The sequence below is a fragment of the Podarcis muralis genome, chromosome 5 (genome assembly GCF_964188315.1).
Source record: "Podarcis muralis chromosome 5, rPodMur119.hap1.1, whole genome shotgun sequence".
In the NCBI taxonomy this organism is placed as follows: domain Eukaryota; kingdom Metazoa; phylum Chordata; class Lepidosauria; order Squamata; family Lacertidae; genus Podarcis; species Podarcis muralis.
The window spans coordinates 51274598-51291965 of record NC_135659.1 but is presented as its reverse complement, the minus strand read 5'-3'; the positions used below and the strand labels follow the sequence as shown (position 1 = coordinate 51291965).

The 17368-nt window shown below is 41.2% G+C and overlaps 1 protein-coding gene across 8 annotated transcripts in view; it reads left to right on the top strand.

Annotated features, from left to right (window-relative positions):
* The window catches only part of RNF220 (ring finger protein 220), a 330113-nt gene that overhangs the window by 114752 nt on the left and 197993 nt on the right, over positions 1 to 17368 (top strand). For 5 of the 8 annotated variants that reach the window (XM_028733705.2, XM_028733697.2, XM_028733704.2 and 2 more), the window contains one exon: positions 12566 to 12640. The exons of the other annotated variants lie outside the window; for them this stretch is intronic. In XM_028733705.2, coding sequence (XP_028589538.1) covers positions 12566 to 12640 — 75 coding nt within the window. The remainder of the gene's footprint in view (positions 1 to 12565; positions 12641 to 17368) is intronic. 8 annotated transcript variants of the gene reach the window in all.

Here is a 17368-nt window from a genome sequence, read left to right as displayed (position 1 = left end):
TTGAAAAATCTGTTTTATGTTCCTCAGGCCTGTACTGTGGTAACAGTGCCCTGCCGGTAAACCTTTAAAAGGAAATACAGTGAGGGAGGAATACATTGGAATTTAATCTTATTTGTATTATTTGCAAGGAGGATATTACTGTGTCAAGTATTTTCAGTTCAATAATATGTATCATTTAGTCAAAGGACCCCTTGACAGGTGGATGATTTCATACATTTAGACATAGGAAAACTGCATGTAAATCATCACCTGTGACAAGCATATGTATTTCTGTTGCCTTTCTTAGCATCCTGAATAAGAATGGGTGTGTCTGTGTCTGTTTATTTCACATTTTATTACAAAACAAACCTAATTCACATTTTCTGAAGAAATAACACAAACCAAGACACAACTATCCTTCTAAATTTGCCTTGCTCTGAATTGTGTGGTGCAGGGCAAATATTGTGCATAAAAAAGAGTATATCAGGAGAATGTGTACATAAAAATGCACATATTGGTGAAAATAACATAGAGAAATGCATTATATGATGGGAAATTGTATACAAAATGTGTATATTAGAAGAAATACACACTAAAATGCCAATATTGCAAGGGGTTGGTCTAGGTGACCCTTAGAGTCACTTTGAACTCTATAGTTCTGTGATTTGAAGACAAATTCTTAAAAGAACTTAAAAAAAACACAACTCCTGCAAGTTCATGCGAAGATGTGGAGAACTGAACTCCGTATTATCTGGCGAAGCTGAAAATGACAGATTCACCCATCCCTTGTCCCAGATTCCTCAGAACTCACGGTAGCTGCTTTTTGCTTCCTTAAGGAGCACAATTTATGCTCCTTTCTCTGTTTTTCCATTAAGTCAGAGAAGCCCGGCTCATCAGAGGTGTGTGGCAGGAGTAGATAATCCAGTTTACCCTCACCCTCACTAGTTTCTTTATCTTCATTCCCTCCCTTTCCATGACATCCTCAGAGGTGAGGACTCTGGAATCTTCCGGCCTCTCATCAGCCCCACATGAATCCCTATCTGGACTGACTTCTGGCTGGGCTACTCATGAGCAAGCAGCTGGTCTTTCCCACAGTGTGGATTTCACCAAGTCTACTCTTGGTGTATGCATTGGAAAGGCAAAGTCAATCACAGTTCTCATCCTGTCTGTGTACATTCTGCAAAACAGATCTTTTGGCCACACATGATGGTGTGAAATTATATCTCTATAGGGAAATGTTGCAAGCAAACATTAGACCGTATCCTGCCTAAACAAGAGCAAGAAAATCATCTCCATGTCAAGATCAGTTGTGCTATGTAGCACAAGAACTGTGTTTCATGTTCTGTGAAATAAACTCAACAAGCTTATCCAGTCTCTAATTCTCTTCATATATATATATAATTTTATTAAGTTTTCATATTTTCCCTTTGTCACATTCATATCAAATCATATAATCACATACAACTTTGCTCATACCGAGCATCGACTCCTCCCACTCCCTGGCTTTCTTAAGCAATCACAATCCTCTTAGCATTTCTTTATCACCCTATTTACCTTCTTATTATACTTTAAAAAAAGTACTTTAGTATTTGTAAATCAGTTTCAAAAATTATAATTACAAAATATTTTAAATCAAATCTTCAAACGTTCTCAAATGTTTACAATGTTCTTTCATATATTGTATAAATTTACTCCAGTCCTTTTCTTTTCTTTTCTTTTTTGATTTTATTGTTACCATTCACATTAACACACCATACAGAAAAAGAAAATAAATTTCCATCACCACCAAAGAAAAAAGAAGAGAATTAATACATCAACTAATAACCTTCAAAACATAAAATAAAAGTGGTCTTTTTCTATCGACCAGACTTCCCGTGTATTCCTTATTACAGATTCTGTATTATTTGTTCACTGCCATTACATAACTAGTTTGTTCAAATTCAATATCCCTTGATCCATTCATAGGTTTTACCACATTCTTAACACTGCTACTGAAATTATTCGAACGCTGCATATGACCTTAGGACTACTATTATTATTTTTCAAATATATTTTAAAAACTTTCCATTTTGAGATAAATACCTGTTTTGTTTTTTTGTTTTTTTGTTTTTTATCTTTTCTGACATGCTGTCTAATTCCACATATTCAGCCAATTTTTGAATCCATTCTAATCTTGACGGGACTTTATCGCTTTTCCAATTTGCTACAATGAGAACTCTTGCTGCAACCATAGCATATAAGAAGATCTCTTTAGCCTTTTTTGGAATATCCGAATCTGTGATTCGCAAAAGGAAAGCTTCTGGTTTCTATTAAAAGATATTTTAAACATTTTTTCCAATTCCATGTGGATGTCCTCCCAAAACACCTTGATTTCTTTACACTGCCACCACATATGGAATAGAGTACCTGGCTTTTCTTTACACCTCCAGCAGTTATTTGGGACATTTTTGAACATCTTGGACAATTTCCAGGGGGTTAAATACCACCGATGCTGCATTTTAAGAAAATTCTCTCTCAGAGAATAACAGGCGTACTTAGCGTGTGGGAAAGCAAAAGTTCATAGGAATTTTTCAAACCATATTATTAGGAAATCCCTAATGGATGGACAGAAGAGAGCATACAATAAAAAACATAACTGCAGAGTGAAACATATTCACCAGGGTTAATACATCTGCCCTATTCACTTTACCCTTCTGTCAGTTCAAAGGGAAGAGTTGGTGTGGGAGTTGGAGGCCTGAGGCAAGAAAGATAGCAAGGAAGGAAAAATCTGGTAAAAAAAACCCTATCTAGGGCTTGGGGAAGGAAGTAAGTGAACGGGCATGGGAGGTTTAGAGGCTAGCAAATTGGGTTAGGGAGGTCAAAGAGTGTTAACTATTGGCTGTAGGATCTTGTATATATCAGCCATTTTAATCATATAGATCTAATTATTTCAGTTTATATCTTAGCAGGTAAGATCTGCCAAATTGGGATAGTGGTGGCAAGGTAAAGGCAAGGTTGAACAAGGCAAAGGAGGCTTATCACAGACTAGTTTTGTTGTTTTAAACTAGGGAACAAGACTGACTTAGAAGCTTTAATAGGGACAGGGCAATACTACTTGCTCCAGCTGAGAGGTCTGATTTTCTGCCTCTTGTCACTAAAATATCCCTGCCTGACTTCACTCGGGGCCTGGTTCTGAACCTACTATGGAAAGCTCAGGTCCTCACAATAGCTATATGAAATAGATTAGACACAAGGCTACCCATCAAGTTTTGTCACTCAGTGAGTGTTTTAACCTGGTTCTCCTGACCAGACTGAACCTTCAATTTACTCCAGTATGTGTGCTTCATATACACAGATGCTTAGTGTAAGTACAAAGTATTCCTTCTTCATGGTGATAATACTCTGTGTTTTTTTTTTTACCTTCTTCTTGCATTTTGTGTTCTCCTAGAGGGCTTTTTTTTTAAGCCCTTCCTTTTGCTCCACCTCTCCCCACTCTCCAAAAATGATTAGAAAGAATTATTGCCATTAGGACGTCTTTTCTGGTGAAAGGAGAAAATCGCCTCATTCATAATTTATACCCTCAATTACTATTAATAAAGAAATATTTCAGCAGGAGATCGCCTGGGAAAATTACACGTAACATTGCATTAACATTCTATTTGAACATTTTCATCACATTTGTTATAGAGTTAATAAGAGGGATATGCTCCCCTGACTTCTTCATGAAATTATGGGCTGCCTGTGATAGTTTAATCTTTTAGACTTTATATAATATATTCACTTTGCTAATTGAGCCATCCAAGGAGCAGTTAGGGATGTTCTTAAATGGGGAAGACAAAGTAATCAGGGCCGCGACTTCCTGACTAAAGGATCCTCTTCCGGAGATGAAGAGCTGTATGTCTGAGCAAGAAGTACATACACTTTGTGTCTCCCTTTGAGACCGTTGAGGCCTTATAGAGCCACTTCGTGCCATGTCCTTTCCAAATGTAAGGCCACATCAGGCACCTGATCATACAAACGTGTGTGGTTCTAGGTCTGCACCAGGGAGAGCAGGAATCAGATCATCTGACCATGTATGGCTAAAATTAATGATATATGAACCAGGTGCCATGTTGAAGATGAGATTAATGTAAGGTGTTGGACTCCCAATTCCCATCATTTGCAGCCAGCATGGCCAACGGTGAGGGATGATGGAAACTGTAGTCCAACAGTATCTGGAGGATGATAGGTTCCCCACCTCTAGTTTAGGAGGCTTCCTGAGCCCAAGATTGTACCCTTTGACTACCTGGACTACCTTGATAGTATGACCCCACCTTTTACTATTCCCCCCCTCCACCCATGTTTTTACACACACAGCTGCCAATTGCAGATATCAGTTCAGAAACCTGACAGTGGTCTCTAGGACACAAAAGTGCTTTAAATATTAAATTTGTTAGTTAAGGTGCTTATATAGGACTCCTTTGTTATTTTTGCATCAGACACACAGCCACCCTTTTGTGTTAATAACTGTCATAGAATCCATAACTATGCCCCAGTTGTTAGCTCAATTATGCCAGTGTCCTTCCTATCTCTTACTAATGCTGTAGGCCCATCATGTGCTGTATAGAGTTGTACCATCTTAGTCGAAGTATGTTGCCTTTCACACCTGTCAGATCCCTTCTAGGTTCCTGTGTTTTGGCAAGTGATAATAAAGGGTCCCTTTTATATTTTCCCAGTCACAGTCTTATGGATGTCTTGCGTTTTTCTTGTGTGTCTGAGGCATCAAAGGTGGTCCCAGAGGTGTGGTTGATGGTAGAGTTACAGTCTGAACTTGAAGGCAATTCTAGAGACGTATTGGAGCTGCCATGGAATTGTTTGACGTTGTTCTTCTCTTCCTCGATTGGTTCTTTTTCTGCTTCTAGGATCCTTTTTGTCCTCAGCCAAAATACTTCTCTAGCCTTCTAATTCTTCTCTTCCAGCCAGCTTGCCCCCAGTCTTCTGAGACCAAGGCCAAGTGGGAGTATCTGGGATGGAAATGAAGTCCACAAAACCTTTAAAAACAAAACAAGACTTTTCCAAACTTAGTGATTAGTATTCTTCATAGGATACATTCTTTTATATTTGGGTGTAAATGAATTAGAATGAACAGGAAGATCACTTAATTAATACTGCAGGAGGTGTCCATTCTGTAAACAGAAAACAGTGGATATGGAGTTCACGAGAACACACTTGAACAGGCATGACAATACCACTCTGCTCCTTCCATCCTAGATAAGAAGGCTTCCTCATCACACCTCAGTGTGATCACGTTTGTCCCTGCCACATCACAGGCAGGGTAGGCAAGGAAATGGAGCACAGTGCATAGCTTGTAAAATGCCATTGGATGAGATTAGAACAGGATGGGGCAACAATGTAAACAGGACAAGCTTTGTAAACACAACTGCAGCTGGGATAAATTTAGCTGGTTGGGGTTGCAGCCATAGCACTGCAGGACACTGTGTCAGGGCATTCTTGCTAGGAGGGGAAACTGGATAAACAAACACAGCTTGTCGCTTCTTCTTTGCTTTGTCCCTCAATTGTGTCCCAACATTGTTATTCCAGTCGGACAATTGTGCCGCACACTGAAGGAACCAGGCATAAATTTATGGGTATTTTGATGTCCTCATCCCTTTACATTACTTGTACTTATGGATATTTGCTTATGAGTGTGGGTCCTTTCTGACTCTCCTGAGAGCCAAACTGTGCCCACCAAATGTTACCCAATTCAAATACAATCTCTTGAACGTTCAGGAGTGTGTGCAGTCTGCATACTGTGTGTGTATTTTATGCATGGTTCCTTAAATATGTACACTTGAAGGAAGAAACTCTTGAGCCAACACCAGGAGCAGGGGTGCCAACTTGAGTAAAATATGAAGGGGCAAGTAAGCCCCGCCCCACACAACTGATCACATGACACAGTGCGCGCACACTATTTGAATGGCAATGCCCATCAACTTTGAGGGAGCCCAGCCCCCTCAAATATTTTATGGGGGGCTGAAGACGCCTCGGCCCCTATGAGTTGACTCCTATGACCAGGACTATAATTAAAACACAGAAAAACACAGACAAACTCAGAGGTAGCATTCAGAAGTATGAAAATACCTTTAAACATTATGCTACATTGTATGGGGAAATATATTCCAAGAAGTATTTGGCTGCTATAGATGTGTGAACTACAAAGGCCTTTAACTTGCTATCTCAAGATATCTGAGGGTCTGTCTATGTTAACTTATAGAGAGAGCACTTTAATTCCCAAGCCTTCATTACAAGGCATTTTGGAGATGAAAGTCTTTAGAACTTTCTGAGTATGTGGATAACTTGCACACATACACTCAAAAGAAAAAGCCAGATAAATTTTATCGGCTTTTACTCTAGAAGCAATATGCTTTAAAGCAAGATAGATATATATGCAGTGTAGTGCTGGTCTATGCTGTAAGGCCATCTGATTTTCATTTCTTATCACATGGATGCCCGCATTCACCATTTCAAGCACATGCATTCTCACACCTACCTATTGGCAGAAAAATCTGCATACCCATAACATGCTGTCCACATTTGATATAAAATCCAATGACATGTGACATTTGGAAAAGGTCACTTCTCCCCCCAGAATTCATAATCCTGCTCCAGCCAAAGAATCCACAAGGTCATCATCTCTTCAGTGGGTCTATTGATTCCTCGGGGTGGGGGGGATGAGAAATGGGATAGGGATTTCTTTATCCATCCAGCAAAAGGGGCTGAGGATGGAGAGGTTGTAGGATAATTACTAGGTGATGGGGGAGTTGCCTGTTAGTCTGATGACAGCTTCAGAGATTGCATGAGAGAGGATAATTAGCTGAAAACAATTCAAGAGTCATGGACTCCATATAGAGCAGGTATCAACTACATGTTCATATGGAGTTATGAAGTAAAGGTCAGGCAAGAGGGGAGAATTGAGTCATGCTTGTGGACTTTCCATAGGCATCTGGTTAGCACTGTGAGAATAGGATGCTAGACTAACACGCTTGGCAGGCTTGATATAGCTTGCAGGCCAAGGCCCATGCCTGACCCTAGAGTGGATTACTGCAATGCATTTACAGGTAGTTGTCTTTGAAAACAGTCTAGAAACTTCGGCTAGTCCAAAATGAGATAGTTAGATTGTTAACTGGGACTGGCCTTTCTGATCATATGTATTTGTTGTTTGTATCTGTCTGTCTTGTGACACAATGGAAGAGTGCACCTTTTGTTGTAAAGTCAAACCTTTGGAGAGTTACAGTGCCTGCTGTGGCTGTAGAGACCAATGCAGGAGAGACACGTTTTATTGCAGGTAGGACAGATGAAGGCATCTGGTTTTGCTGCTCCAGGTGCATCATGGTGTTTCTTTTATCTGTGCTCCTCCCAGTAGTCATTCCTCCTCTGGTCGCTGCTGTGGATGCATGAGCTAGCTGACTCTAGGCACTTTGATCATCTGCAAGGGATTCCCATACGGTGGGGTTAATGTTGTTAACCTTCATATCTCATTTTCAGACATCTTTGTAACACAGAGTTGGTCTGGCAACAGGCCTAGTGCCTGAAGCCAGCTCCCTTTAGAGGATGTCCTTGGGGATCCTGCCATCTTCCATTCTTTGGACATGATCAAGCCAGCATAGACATTACTGAAACAGAAGTGTGAACATGCTGGGAATGTGGGCTTGGGGGAAAACATATTTGTTTGAGACTCAGTCCTGGAAGGCATTGAGGCATTGCTACTGTCGGGTGTCAGTTGCCTACAACTCACTTCCATAAAGCAGTGTGCTCAATGCTCAAGCCTGGTAGACCTTCATCTTGCTATTAGTTGTTAGCGTCACATTTTCCCATACCCTTTTGGAGAGGTGAGCCATTGCCCCAGCTGCCTTGCCAATACGCTTGTCCAGCTCAGTGTCAATGGAAAGGTTGCTGGTTATGGTAGATCCCAGGTAGACAAAATAGTTTACCATCTCAAGCGTGTGGTCACCAGTGCTGATGTGTGGAGTGCTTGCAACATCCTGACCCAGGATGTTGGTCTTTGTCAGGCTGATGGTGACGCCAAGCTAGGTGCAGCCTTTTGCAAAACAGTTGATAAGTCTCTGTAGAGTGGTGTCAAGGCTGTGTCATCTGCAGACACCATCTCTCAGATAAGAACCTTCCACACTTTTGTCTTGAACAGACCCCTGTCAATCCTTGAATGGAAGTATGCACCACCTTCAGTCGAGCTGAAGGCATAGGAGAGCAACAGTGAAAAGAATATGCCAAAGAGTGTTGGAGCAAGAACACGGTCCTGTTTCACACGGCTATTTATAGCGAAGGCGTCCAAGGATGAACCTTCATACTGGACGGTGCTGTGCATGTTCTCGTGGAAGGACACAATCATCTTGTGGAGCTTAGGGGGGCATCCTATCTTGTTGAGCAGTGTTAAGGGTCCTTTTTGGCTGACAAGGTCAAAGACCATTGTCAGGTCTATGAAGGTGATATACAGGGGGCATCTCTGCTCTTGGTATTTCTACTGGCTCAGTGAGAAAATAATGTCAACTGCTGACCTAAACTCTAAAGATGCATTATGACTTGGAATAGGCCCTGTCAGCGAGTAACTGTAATCTGTTGAGAACTATGTGGGCAAGGCTTTCTCTACAGTACTCAGCAAGGAGATACTATGGTAGTTGTTACAATCATGGCAGTCACCTTTGTTATTATAGAGGGTCAGAATGCCTGGGTCGTGCAAGTCTTGTGGCACGGATCCTTTCGCCCAACTATTCCCATGTGAGGAGTGGGTCAAATTCAAAGTGCTATTTTTAATGTTCAAAGCTCAAAATGTCTTGCTGCCAGGTTCCCTAAAGATCAACTCCTCTGACACTTACTTACACTGACCCTAGGACCTTTAGGAGTTCTTCTCAGGGTGCCAAATGAGGTATGGTGGGTGGCTGTCAGAGAAATGGCATTTTTATTGGTGACACCCAAATGCTCTCCCCAGAGAGACTCACCTGGGGCCTATGTTATGGTCTTCCTAGTAGCAGATGGCAACCTTTTTATTTTCCTGCTTTAAGACCTTAAGTGGCTTTACCTCAGTTGTGTGAGTGTAAGTTTTATTGTTGCTGGATTTACTTATTTATTTTAATACCATGGCAGGCTTTATTCCACTTAATTTTTATGGTTTTTAGTTTTTATTGTTAACTTCCCATAGGACATTGTTAATTGGGTGGTATACAAAGGATGCAAATCAATCAGTGGATCAATTTATATAGTCCTGGGTTTAACCACATGCTCATGGTGGTTGGATGAACATAGCAGTTGTGGCTTTATTACTATAGAATCAAGAGTGTGTGACGAACACCCACCTGAACTGCAATTTGTTTTCCCTTAGCAATTGGTTATTGCTACAGGCAGTGGTAACCCTAGCTCTCTTGTCTCTTTCCTCTCCTTTGCATATTTTTGACTCATGCTTCTTCCAAGAAGCTCAAGGATATTGTATCCTCAAAATAAACCTGTAGATGTACTTTAAATTGCATATTTGTGATACAGGTTTATGTGAACTGATGTCATATCAGTGAGCAAGATCAGCCCTCATAATCGTGTAGTCGTGAGCAAGATCAGCCCTCATAATCACATAGCTGTCTAGATTTGCATACAACCAGACTGAAAGTAAGTACATGATTCCTGGGGAGGGCAGTATGGTCAGTGTTCCTGCAGAATTTGAATGGACTGTCCCTTACTATGGTACCAATCTGCATGGCACAGTTAACAGCAAATAGATAGTATGGCTCTATGAAGCTGAGCGGTACATCAGCATGCGAGCTTCCTGGCACATTCCTGTTGAATGCTGGAATGTATAGGAAGCATACAGAAAAGGAAGCCCAGTGTGCCATTGTACAACCTTTCAGCCTTACACTTTGAGAAGCAAAGAGTGTACTTCTTTAGCTTGCTCCTCATTCTTCCATTGTGCAGCACAAATACTTGGGTATCAAACAAAATGCCAGAGATCAAACACATGATAATTCCCAAATAAATGCAACGTCTTTATGGAAGGCTCAATCTGTAGGCGATTAAGCCATACAACAACAGTATGCTAGGATTGCTAAATTTTGTACCCATCTTTGCAATCAAAATGAGGTCTAGTAATTAGAATTCTGAAGGTACCAGAACAGACATTCTGCAGTAAATTTGCCTACCATTGAAAGACAAAGGCTGGATTCAATTATAAAGGTGGGTTAGCGGGAGCCAGTGCAAGGAGTTCTGCTAGTGCAATGGAACTTTCTCTCCTCTCCTCCCTCTGCATGCCCCGCAACCTAAATTGACTAAATGTGTGTTGGGAGAACCCCCAGAACAGCACAGGGAGAGGAGAGGGGAAATTGTTTCATTGGGCAAACTGAAATGCTTGTGCTGATGGAATGATTGGAAAAGTGTGATGATGAATTTCTCCCATAATGTTTGTGCTAAAATTGGATTGTAATTTAAATTGGATGGTAATTTGATTAATTGTAGGAATGCCATTAAAATGCATAATTATCAAAACAGATTTCAGAATAGCCTTTTTACCACAACACACTGACTGAACCTAGCAGAAGGGCCCCAGTTCCAAAACTAATCTATGCCTACTGAATTATTTTGAGATATCTAGTGGGCATCCAGGAAAAAATTGCAGATTATAAAACCGGTTTATTTCTGCATTGGGAATTGGGGAAGTTTCCTACTCCCTAATTACAAGCCACACCATTTGTACAATTCTTAAATGTCTTGTTCTATGTCTTATTTTCCTCTTGGCAATAATGGAGCAGCTGTATGCTGTTCACGTTTACAAGTCTAGATCAGATGTAACACTTGCTGAATTTAAGGGTTGCAATTGGGAGTATACTGTACCTCACTGATTTTCAGGCCACCATGTGGGAAAGCATTCCATACTCCTATTGAGGTGACTTTTCAAAGCAGAGAGGACTATTGCGGATGTGGCCCTTTCGTGCTGTCCAAACCACTGTGAGTTATGGCTTCTCCAGCCTCTAATTATGCAGTCAGCCCCCAGTCGCCTGTTCCTAACGAGGCTGACAGGCTAATCTCTCAAGAGCCCTTAATGTGTTATCATCTCTCGCTGGGTGACCTCATATTTCTAACTGCTTTGGTGGGGGGAGGAAGGAAAAGTGTCGTCTGCTCTCCCCCCTCAACATAAGCCCACATCCTCAGGCTCATCTGTTCAGGCAAGGGAGATCAGCCCATCCATCACCTACCCCGTTGGGCTATTAGATGATTAAAGGCATTTTTTATAATATTTGGGCGAGTTTTCAAAGCTTCTTGCAAAGTGTCTGATTAACACCCGTTTTAACCCCTCACTGGTCAGATTGCAAACCCCAGGAACAGGGGAGATGCACATGGGCAAGACTGTTAAGAGATGCCTGCCTTCAGCAGCATTTGTTTTGTCTGCTCATGCCCAGATCACTGACAAGGTGTGATTCATGGTCCCTGGACACCTGCAGGAAACAGTTCTTCCTTGCCAACTGGGACCTGGTGGTTTATGAGGTTTTAACGGTTCCAGGGGACAGGAAATGGGACCCTGGTTTGTTATGCAACAGGCTGTGCAGGCGCTGATTATGTCTCCTCTTGGTAGCAGATCCATTAGTTGCCCTTAGGAGCAGAGGGTCAGGATGGATTGCAATTCTGTGGCCCAGCAAGGAAAGCAGCTTGAGATGTGAACACCACACAATCTTTGGCATTTTTTACCTTATTCACATGCTTACCCTTGTGCCCATTTCCTAGGTTCACCCACACCTCAGGTCACACATTCCTTCTAGATCTGTTCCTTTGGGGAGTTATCTGTTGCAGCTAAAGGCATGGAGACTGGGAAAGTGAGCCATGGGACAGAATTGTGCATGGTAGTGGTCTCTTTGTCTACCAGAGCCCCCTTTGGATTTGGAACTTTCTGCCAACTCTGCTCAGGTTTTTCTCTACATTGATTAAAGTTAAGGTACACAGGGTTGTGTACATATGTGATGCAGTTGCACAGCATGTATAGTCATGATTAAGGCCCTTTGCATGGAGGAAGTATAGACATTAAAGGGCACTGAGTAACAAACACAAAACAGAGTTCTGGAGTTAAAGGTTGATCATGCCTCAATTGCAAAAAGTGCCAATATTTTAAGAGAGAGGGTAGCTGACTTCTAAGAGAGAGGCTAGTTACTTGGGGAAAGGGTGGTTTTTCTGCTTCATGCTGTCTGTACATTAAAATGTGATGCCTACTCAAAGAGCATACAACTTTCTTTAACAGGTTTTTGAAGTGCAAAGTATATATGAGTTGAACATTCTTTCTACAGTTTATCTAGCCTTCAAGGCAAATATTCTGATGGATGATACCTTATGGGAAGCTGTTAGTTGTTGGGGGCTTTTGAGAAATGGTCTATTCACAAATGTTCCTTTTGTGCTTTGTTTGTAAGACCCCAGCACTTGAAGCAGAAGCTTCAGATGCTTAATCCCATGACGCTTGCTGAGTTTGGAAAATCTCTGCTGTTAAATGTCACTTGCTCAGTTGTAGGAGTCAATTGATTGATTGTCGTCCTTTGTGATGCTCATTGTCATATTTCATAATCTCAATTTCTTGTCAATTGATTGCCAGATAGAAGCGACAGCCAAGGAGGGCCGCCAGCGTCTGCAGGGGCCAGCCAGCGCATGGCGTTAACTTTCCCTCTCTGTAAGTCTTCCCTTCTTTTATTACTGTTGTGGGGTGGTTCAGAAAATGAATAGAAGAATAGTTTGGGTAGATGATAATAGTCCTGGGGATAACTGTGCTGTTAGCATTATCAAACATGTCACATTTTTCAGGCAAGAAAAGAGAACATTTATTTTTAATAAAGGTGTTTTCTGGTGCTTGGCTGAGAATAGCACCTAGGAGTCCTGGCTCCCCAGCCCTCACTGCTCTAACTTCTAACTTCTAAAAAGAGCTGGGAATAAACTGAGCATTGTCTCGTCAGGGACAGTTAATTGTAATTTGTGTAGGCATGTTTTAAGGAAAATGTTATTATACAAAACAGAGACATTAGTCTAAATGTTGGTAGGGCTGGAAATTATGGGTGGAAACTACTTGCAAACTGTGTTCAGGGTGGTAGGTGGGGTATATTATTGTTATGGGAGGTTCAGCGCCATGTAGGCAAGTTGGATCAAAGCTCTGCCCTCTCCTCTTCTCACGCAGTTGGGAAGACTTCTGCCAAGATTACTTTCAGTTTCAGATAATCTCATTTTAATGCTACACGTGAAGCAGGAATCTTGGTATTCAAACCACAGTTATCAGGACTGGCCCAAGGCATTTTGCTTCCTGAGGCAAAGCACAAGATGGTGCCTCCTCTTCTTCCACATACAGAAACCAGCTGGACTGGCAGCTGATCTTACTTCAACTGTATGACTGTATATCATCCTCCACTGTGCCTGAGGCAGCAGGCCAGGTTAGAGAGACAGTTTAATTTATACAGTTCTCTCCTCCAACAGAGGGGGAATGTCTGGTTTGAAGTTGTTTTGTTTAACAATGAACCAGTGTTCATTTAAAATCAGGATTCCTGGTTTGCACATTATGCTAAAATGAGAGATTATTTGAAACAGAAATTTATGCCAGTAGAAATCCTCCTCCCAGCCATGAGGTGGTAGGGGAAGAAGGGAGTGGACAACCTGAATGCTTTGCTTGGGCTTGCTATGGTTCATCCATGTCACAGTTGCTAAACCATTGTTTACTGTTACCTACAAACCAGCCATTGCTTGGGTGGGTCAGACAAATAATTTATCCTGGATTAGACAGTTTATTTTTATCTATTTAATTCATAAAATTTATATACTGCTGAATAGCAGAAAAAATATCCAAGTGGTTTACAAAAAAGATAAAACAATAAAATAATCACTTTGAAAATTGCAACCATAATTTAAAACATACAGGTTAATACCACAATAAAAGAGACTGAAACCAATTAAAATTCTTACAAACTTTCTAAACATCTAAACAATGACTGTCAACAGATGCTACTGAAGATATGCAACTGCTTTGCAGTTATGTTAACTCAAGACTGTGTGTATTATGCTTATACAATGTTAATTCATGACTGTTTGTATTAGGCTTCTATTGGGCATTAGACCATACATAATTTGAATTCTACCATAGAACCTACAACAGAGAAAGCTGCTTATACTGAGTCAGACCATTGGTCCATCTAGCTCAGTATTGTCCACAGTTATGACTGGCAACTGCTCCCCAGTTTTTCAGAATGGAACTTTTCCCTAGCCCTACATAGAGAAGCTGGAGATTAAAACTGGGACCTTTTGTATGAAAAACAGATGCATTGCCGCTGATTTGTGGCCCTTCTCTTCAATTGCTCACCAAGAACCTCAGCTTTTAATTTATTAATTTTTATAGACTTCTGAGTTTCAGGAAAAACTTTGGAAATGTCTGATGAGAGCTTAGAATGCAATGGATGTTTTAAACAGGGCTTATAAGAACAGAGCTGCCCTTCTGCTCCTTGTTCCCCTGTCTTCTTCAGATTAATGTTACTCTTCTTTCTTTGCCCTGTGCCACAACCTTTCCATTGCTTACAACTTCTGAATGCAACAAAGCTCCATGTTATACAACAAGATTTACTTAATGCAGATTAATTGAGCAATCTGAATGCCTAATTTGCCATGCCAGGGGGGGATTGGGCTGGATCCCCTGAGGATTGCTGTCACGTAATGGCAATGGGTTTATTCCAGGCCTTTTTGCTGTGCCAGACGTGAAGAGGCATTTCACCACCAGCAGCTTTTGACCTGGCAAGTGCAAACGGCTGCTGCTGGCCAGGGCTTAAGACTGTAGCCTAAGTCCTACATTGTGTGTAACCTATTTGTAAAACACAATTTCTACATGAACATGTGAAATGTGATTGATCCATTTATTACATTTAGAAGCCCACCCTTCACTAAGCATTGTCAGTCTTGTTTGAAGTAGGGGGGGGGCTTCGTTTCACTTGCCCCCTGTATTTGCATTTTACAATGAAAGCCATTGAAACCAGAATCTATTTGATGGTCTTCTCCCATAATTTAGGACATCTTTGGAAATTCCACCCCCATATTGTTCAGGTTGAAATTAGAGTGTGCGCACAAGACTAATAGGTAAACCGGTTTGGAGAGTGGCTGCTCAAATGGCTCCACAACCTGGTTCCAATGGCAGTGTTTTGTGTATCTTCCGCCTCCCCCCACCCCCCCACTCCAAACAACCTTTACTGGAAAGCATATGGAAAGGAGAGCAGCCGACCTTTGGCACATTTATTGACACTCCCAGAGTTCATACTGCAACTCTACAATCTTTCCCTGAGATTATTAAAAATTAATTGATCACTTTTATATCCCCCCACGGTGCCCGACACTGTCGCTGCGAGAGGGGCCAAGGGGAGGAGGGCGTGTGCAGGCGTAGCAAACACACTGATAAATGTTAATTACTCTTTTATGGCCCTTGTCAAATTCCAAAGCAAGTCATAAATTCATTAAACTCTAACGGATTAAGCACATGCAGCTTATTTAGCCGCCATAAACAAGATCATTTGTATGTTGGTTTTTCCTTTTTTATTGCTTCAGCAGCAAAAAGGAGAAAAAATTGACTCAGGAGCTCCTGATGGGTTTGAAAAGTTGGGCAGTTAATATCCTGCTGCTATTGTCTCTTATTATTTTGTATACATATAGCTATGTACAATTGATATTTGGCATGATAAATTATTACTGTCTTATTTCTGGATAACAAGAGATAATATAGTAATATACCTTTTAGAGAACCAAATTGCATTGGTGAAAATTCATTCTGGCTTTCAAGTTCTTCAGCAACAAATAGATCCAAGTCTTTTGCCAGTTGACATTGATCACAGTACAAAGCATGACCGCCACCTATTTTGTATCTCCCCTTTCATTACACAATGTATAGTATCAATATAATATTATGGTAGTTCTGGTAAAACATGCAGCCTTCTTTTATGAAATCGTTTCTGCTTGAATTGACCGCTTTGAAAGTATGCTCAGGAACACCACATTTTCTTAGGATTCAAAACAACAGTATTTTGACTCTATGGAAATAAGATGATTTCCTAAGCTGGAGCATGCATTACCCTACTACAGTCATAAATGTGGCCCCCAGAATGTCATGAGAACTTGTTGGATAGAACACCAGTCTCACTTAACTTCATTGACCTCAGAAGAAGAGATGTTCCTAATAAGAGAAATGAAAAGCTGAGGCAAAGGCACTTGATTGAACTTTCAGTCCATAAGACTGAAAGCTCAGGAACTCATGGTTCAGTGTTATATCCTACACAGCTTGGTTCTGGTCTCCTGGTCAACTAGTTGACTAGGTCTTCCTTGGAGGAGAAATGGAGCACTGCAACAAAATAAGTTCAGTATACTTAAGCTCCAGCTACTGGAACAGTTGTCTCTGCAAATTCCCTGGAGTGTGGATTTTTAAGTACTGACAGGAGATACTGAAATGATACAGGATGGAACTTAGAGGTTCCAAAAGACAAGGGCTTGCTACTGAAAACAGCAGCTATTTGTTCAGGTCTCCCCTCTGCCTTAACATCTGGTACAGCTTATCCTGTGTCCTCCTGATAGCATTATGCTGCATTTTCCTGTCCCAGTTCTACACGCTTCTGCCACTGGTAGAACATTGGGACATGAGCAAAGTTGCATTACACATTATGGAAACAGAGTCGGCACAGGGCTGCCATTTTCAGAAGCAGACTTTTGTTCTTCCATAATGTGTTGTTCTGCTCTGAAATGTGACCATTCAAGTCACAGGGAGACTTAGATCAAGCCTCAGCTGATCCTGTTTGACACAAAAGTCAGTGGTGAGTCTAATTAGCATGCCACATTATAGAAATGTATGTGAAAAGTTCTAACATTCATACCCAAAATCACCATGTCAACTCTGCTTTTTCAAGGCTGGCAAAGAGCCCTTATTTTGCATGCCTCAAAGTCTCAACCCCCCAAAACAGTATGGTTCCCTGGAGTTGCAAACACCTTTAATTCTGTGCATGGCTGCCCCATGTGGTGAGCTATCAGAACTGCAGCTTTTAACATCTACATGGCAAAGTAGTCTTAGGATTTAGACTGGCCCTATCTACCAAGGCTGGCCATTGTGTCCTAAGAAGGGCTCTCAAAGTCTTCCTGCTTGGCTTGGGCATTCCTTGAGTAGCAAGCTCTTTCCGGCTCTCTCTCTTTTCGGTGTTTCTTGGCTCTTACTCCTTGGTTCAGCTCTTGGCCCTCAGTTAACCTGTAACAGATCAGCTTTGACAGATCAATCTTAATTTAATTTTTTTACTGCAACAAAACATTATAGAACACATACAGGAATCTATTTTGCAAGACTGCAGATGTCAGTCAAAATGGTCAAAGTGCTGTCTTAGATAGACAGGACCACAACAGCCTA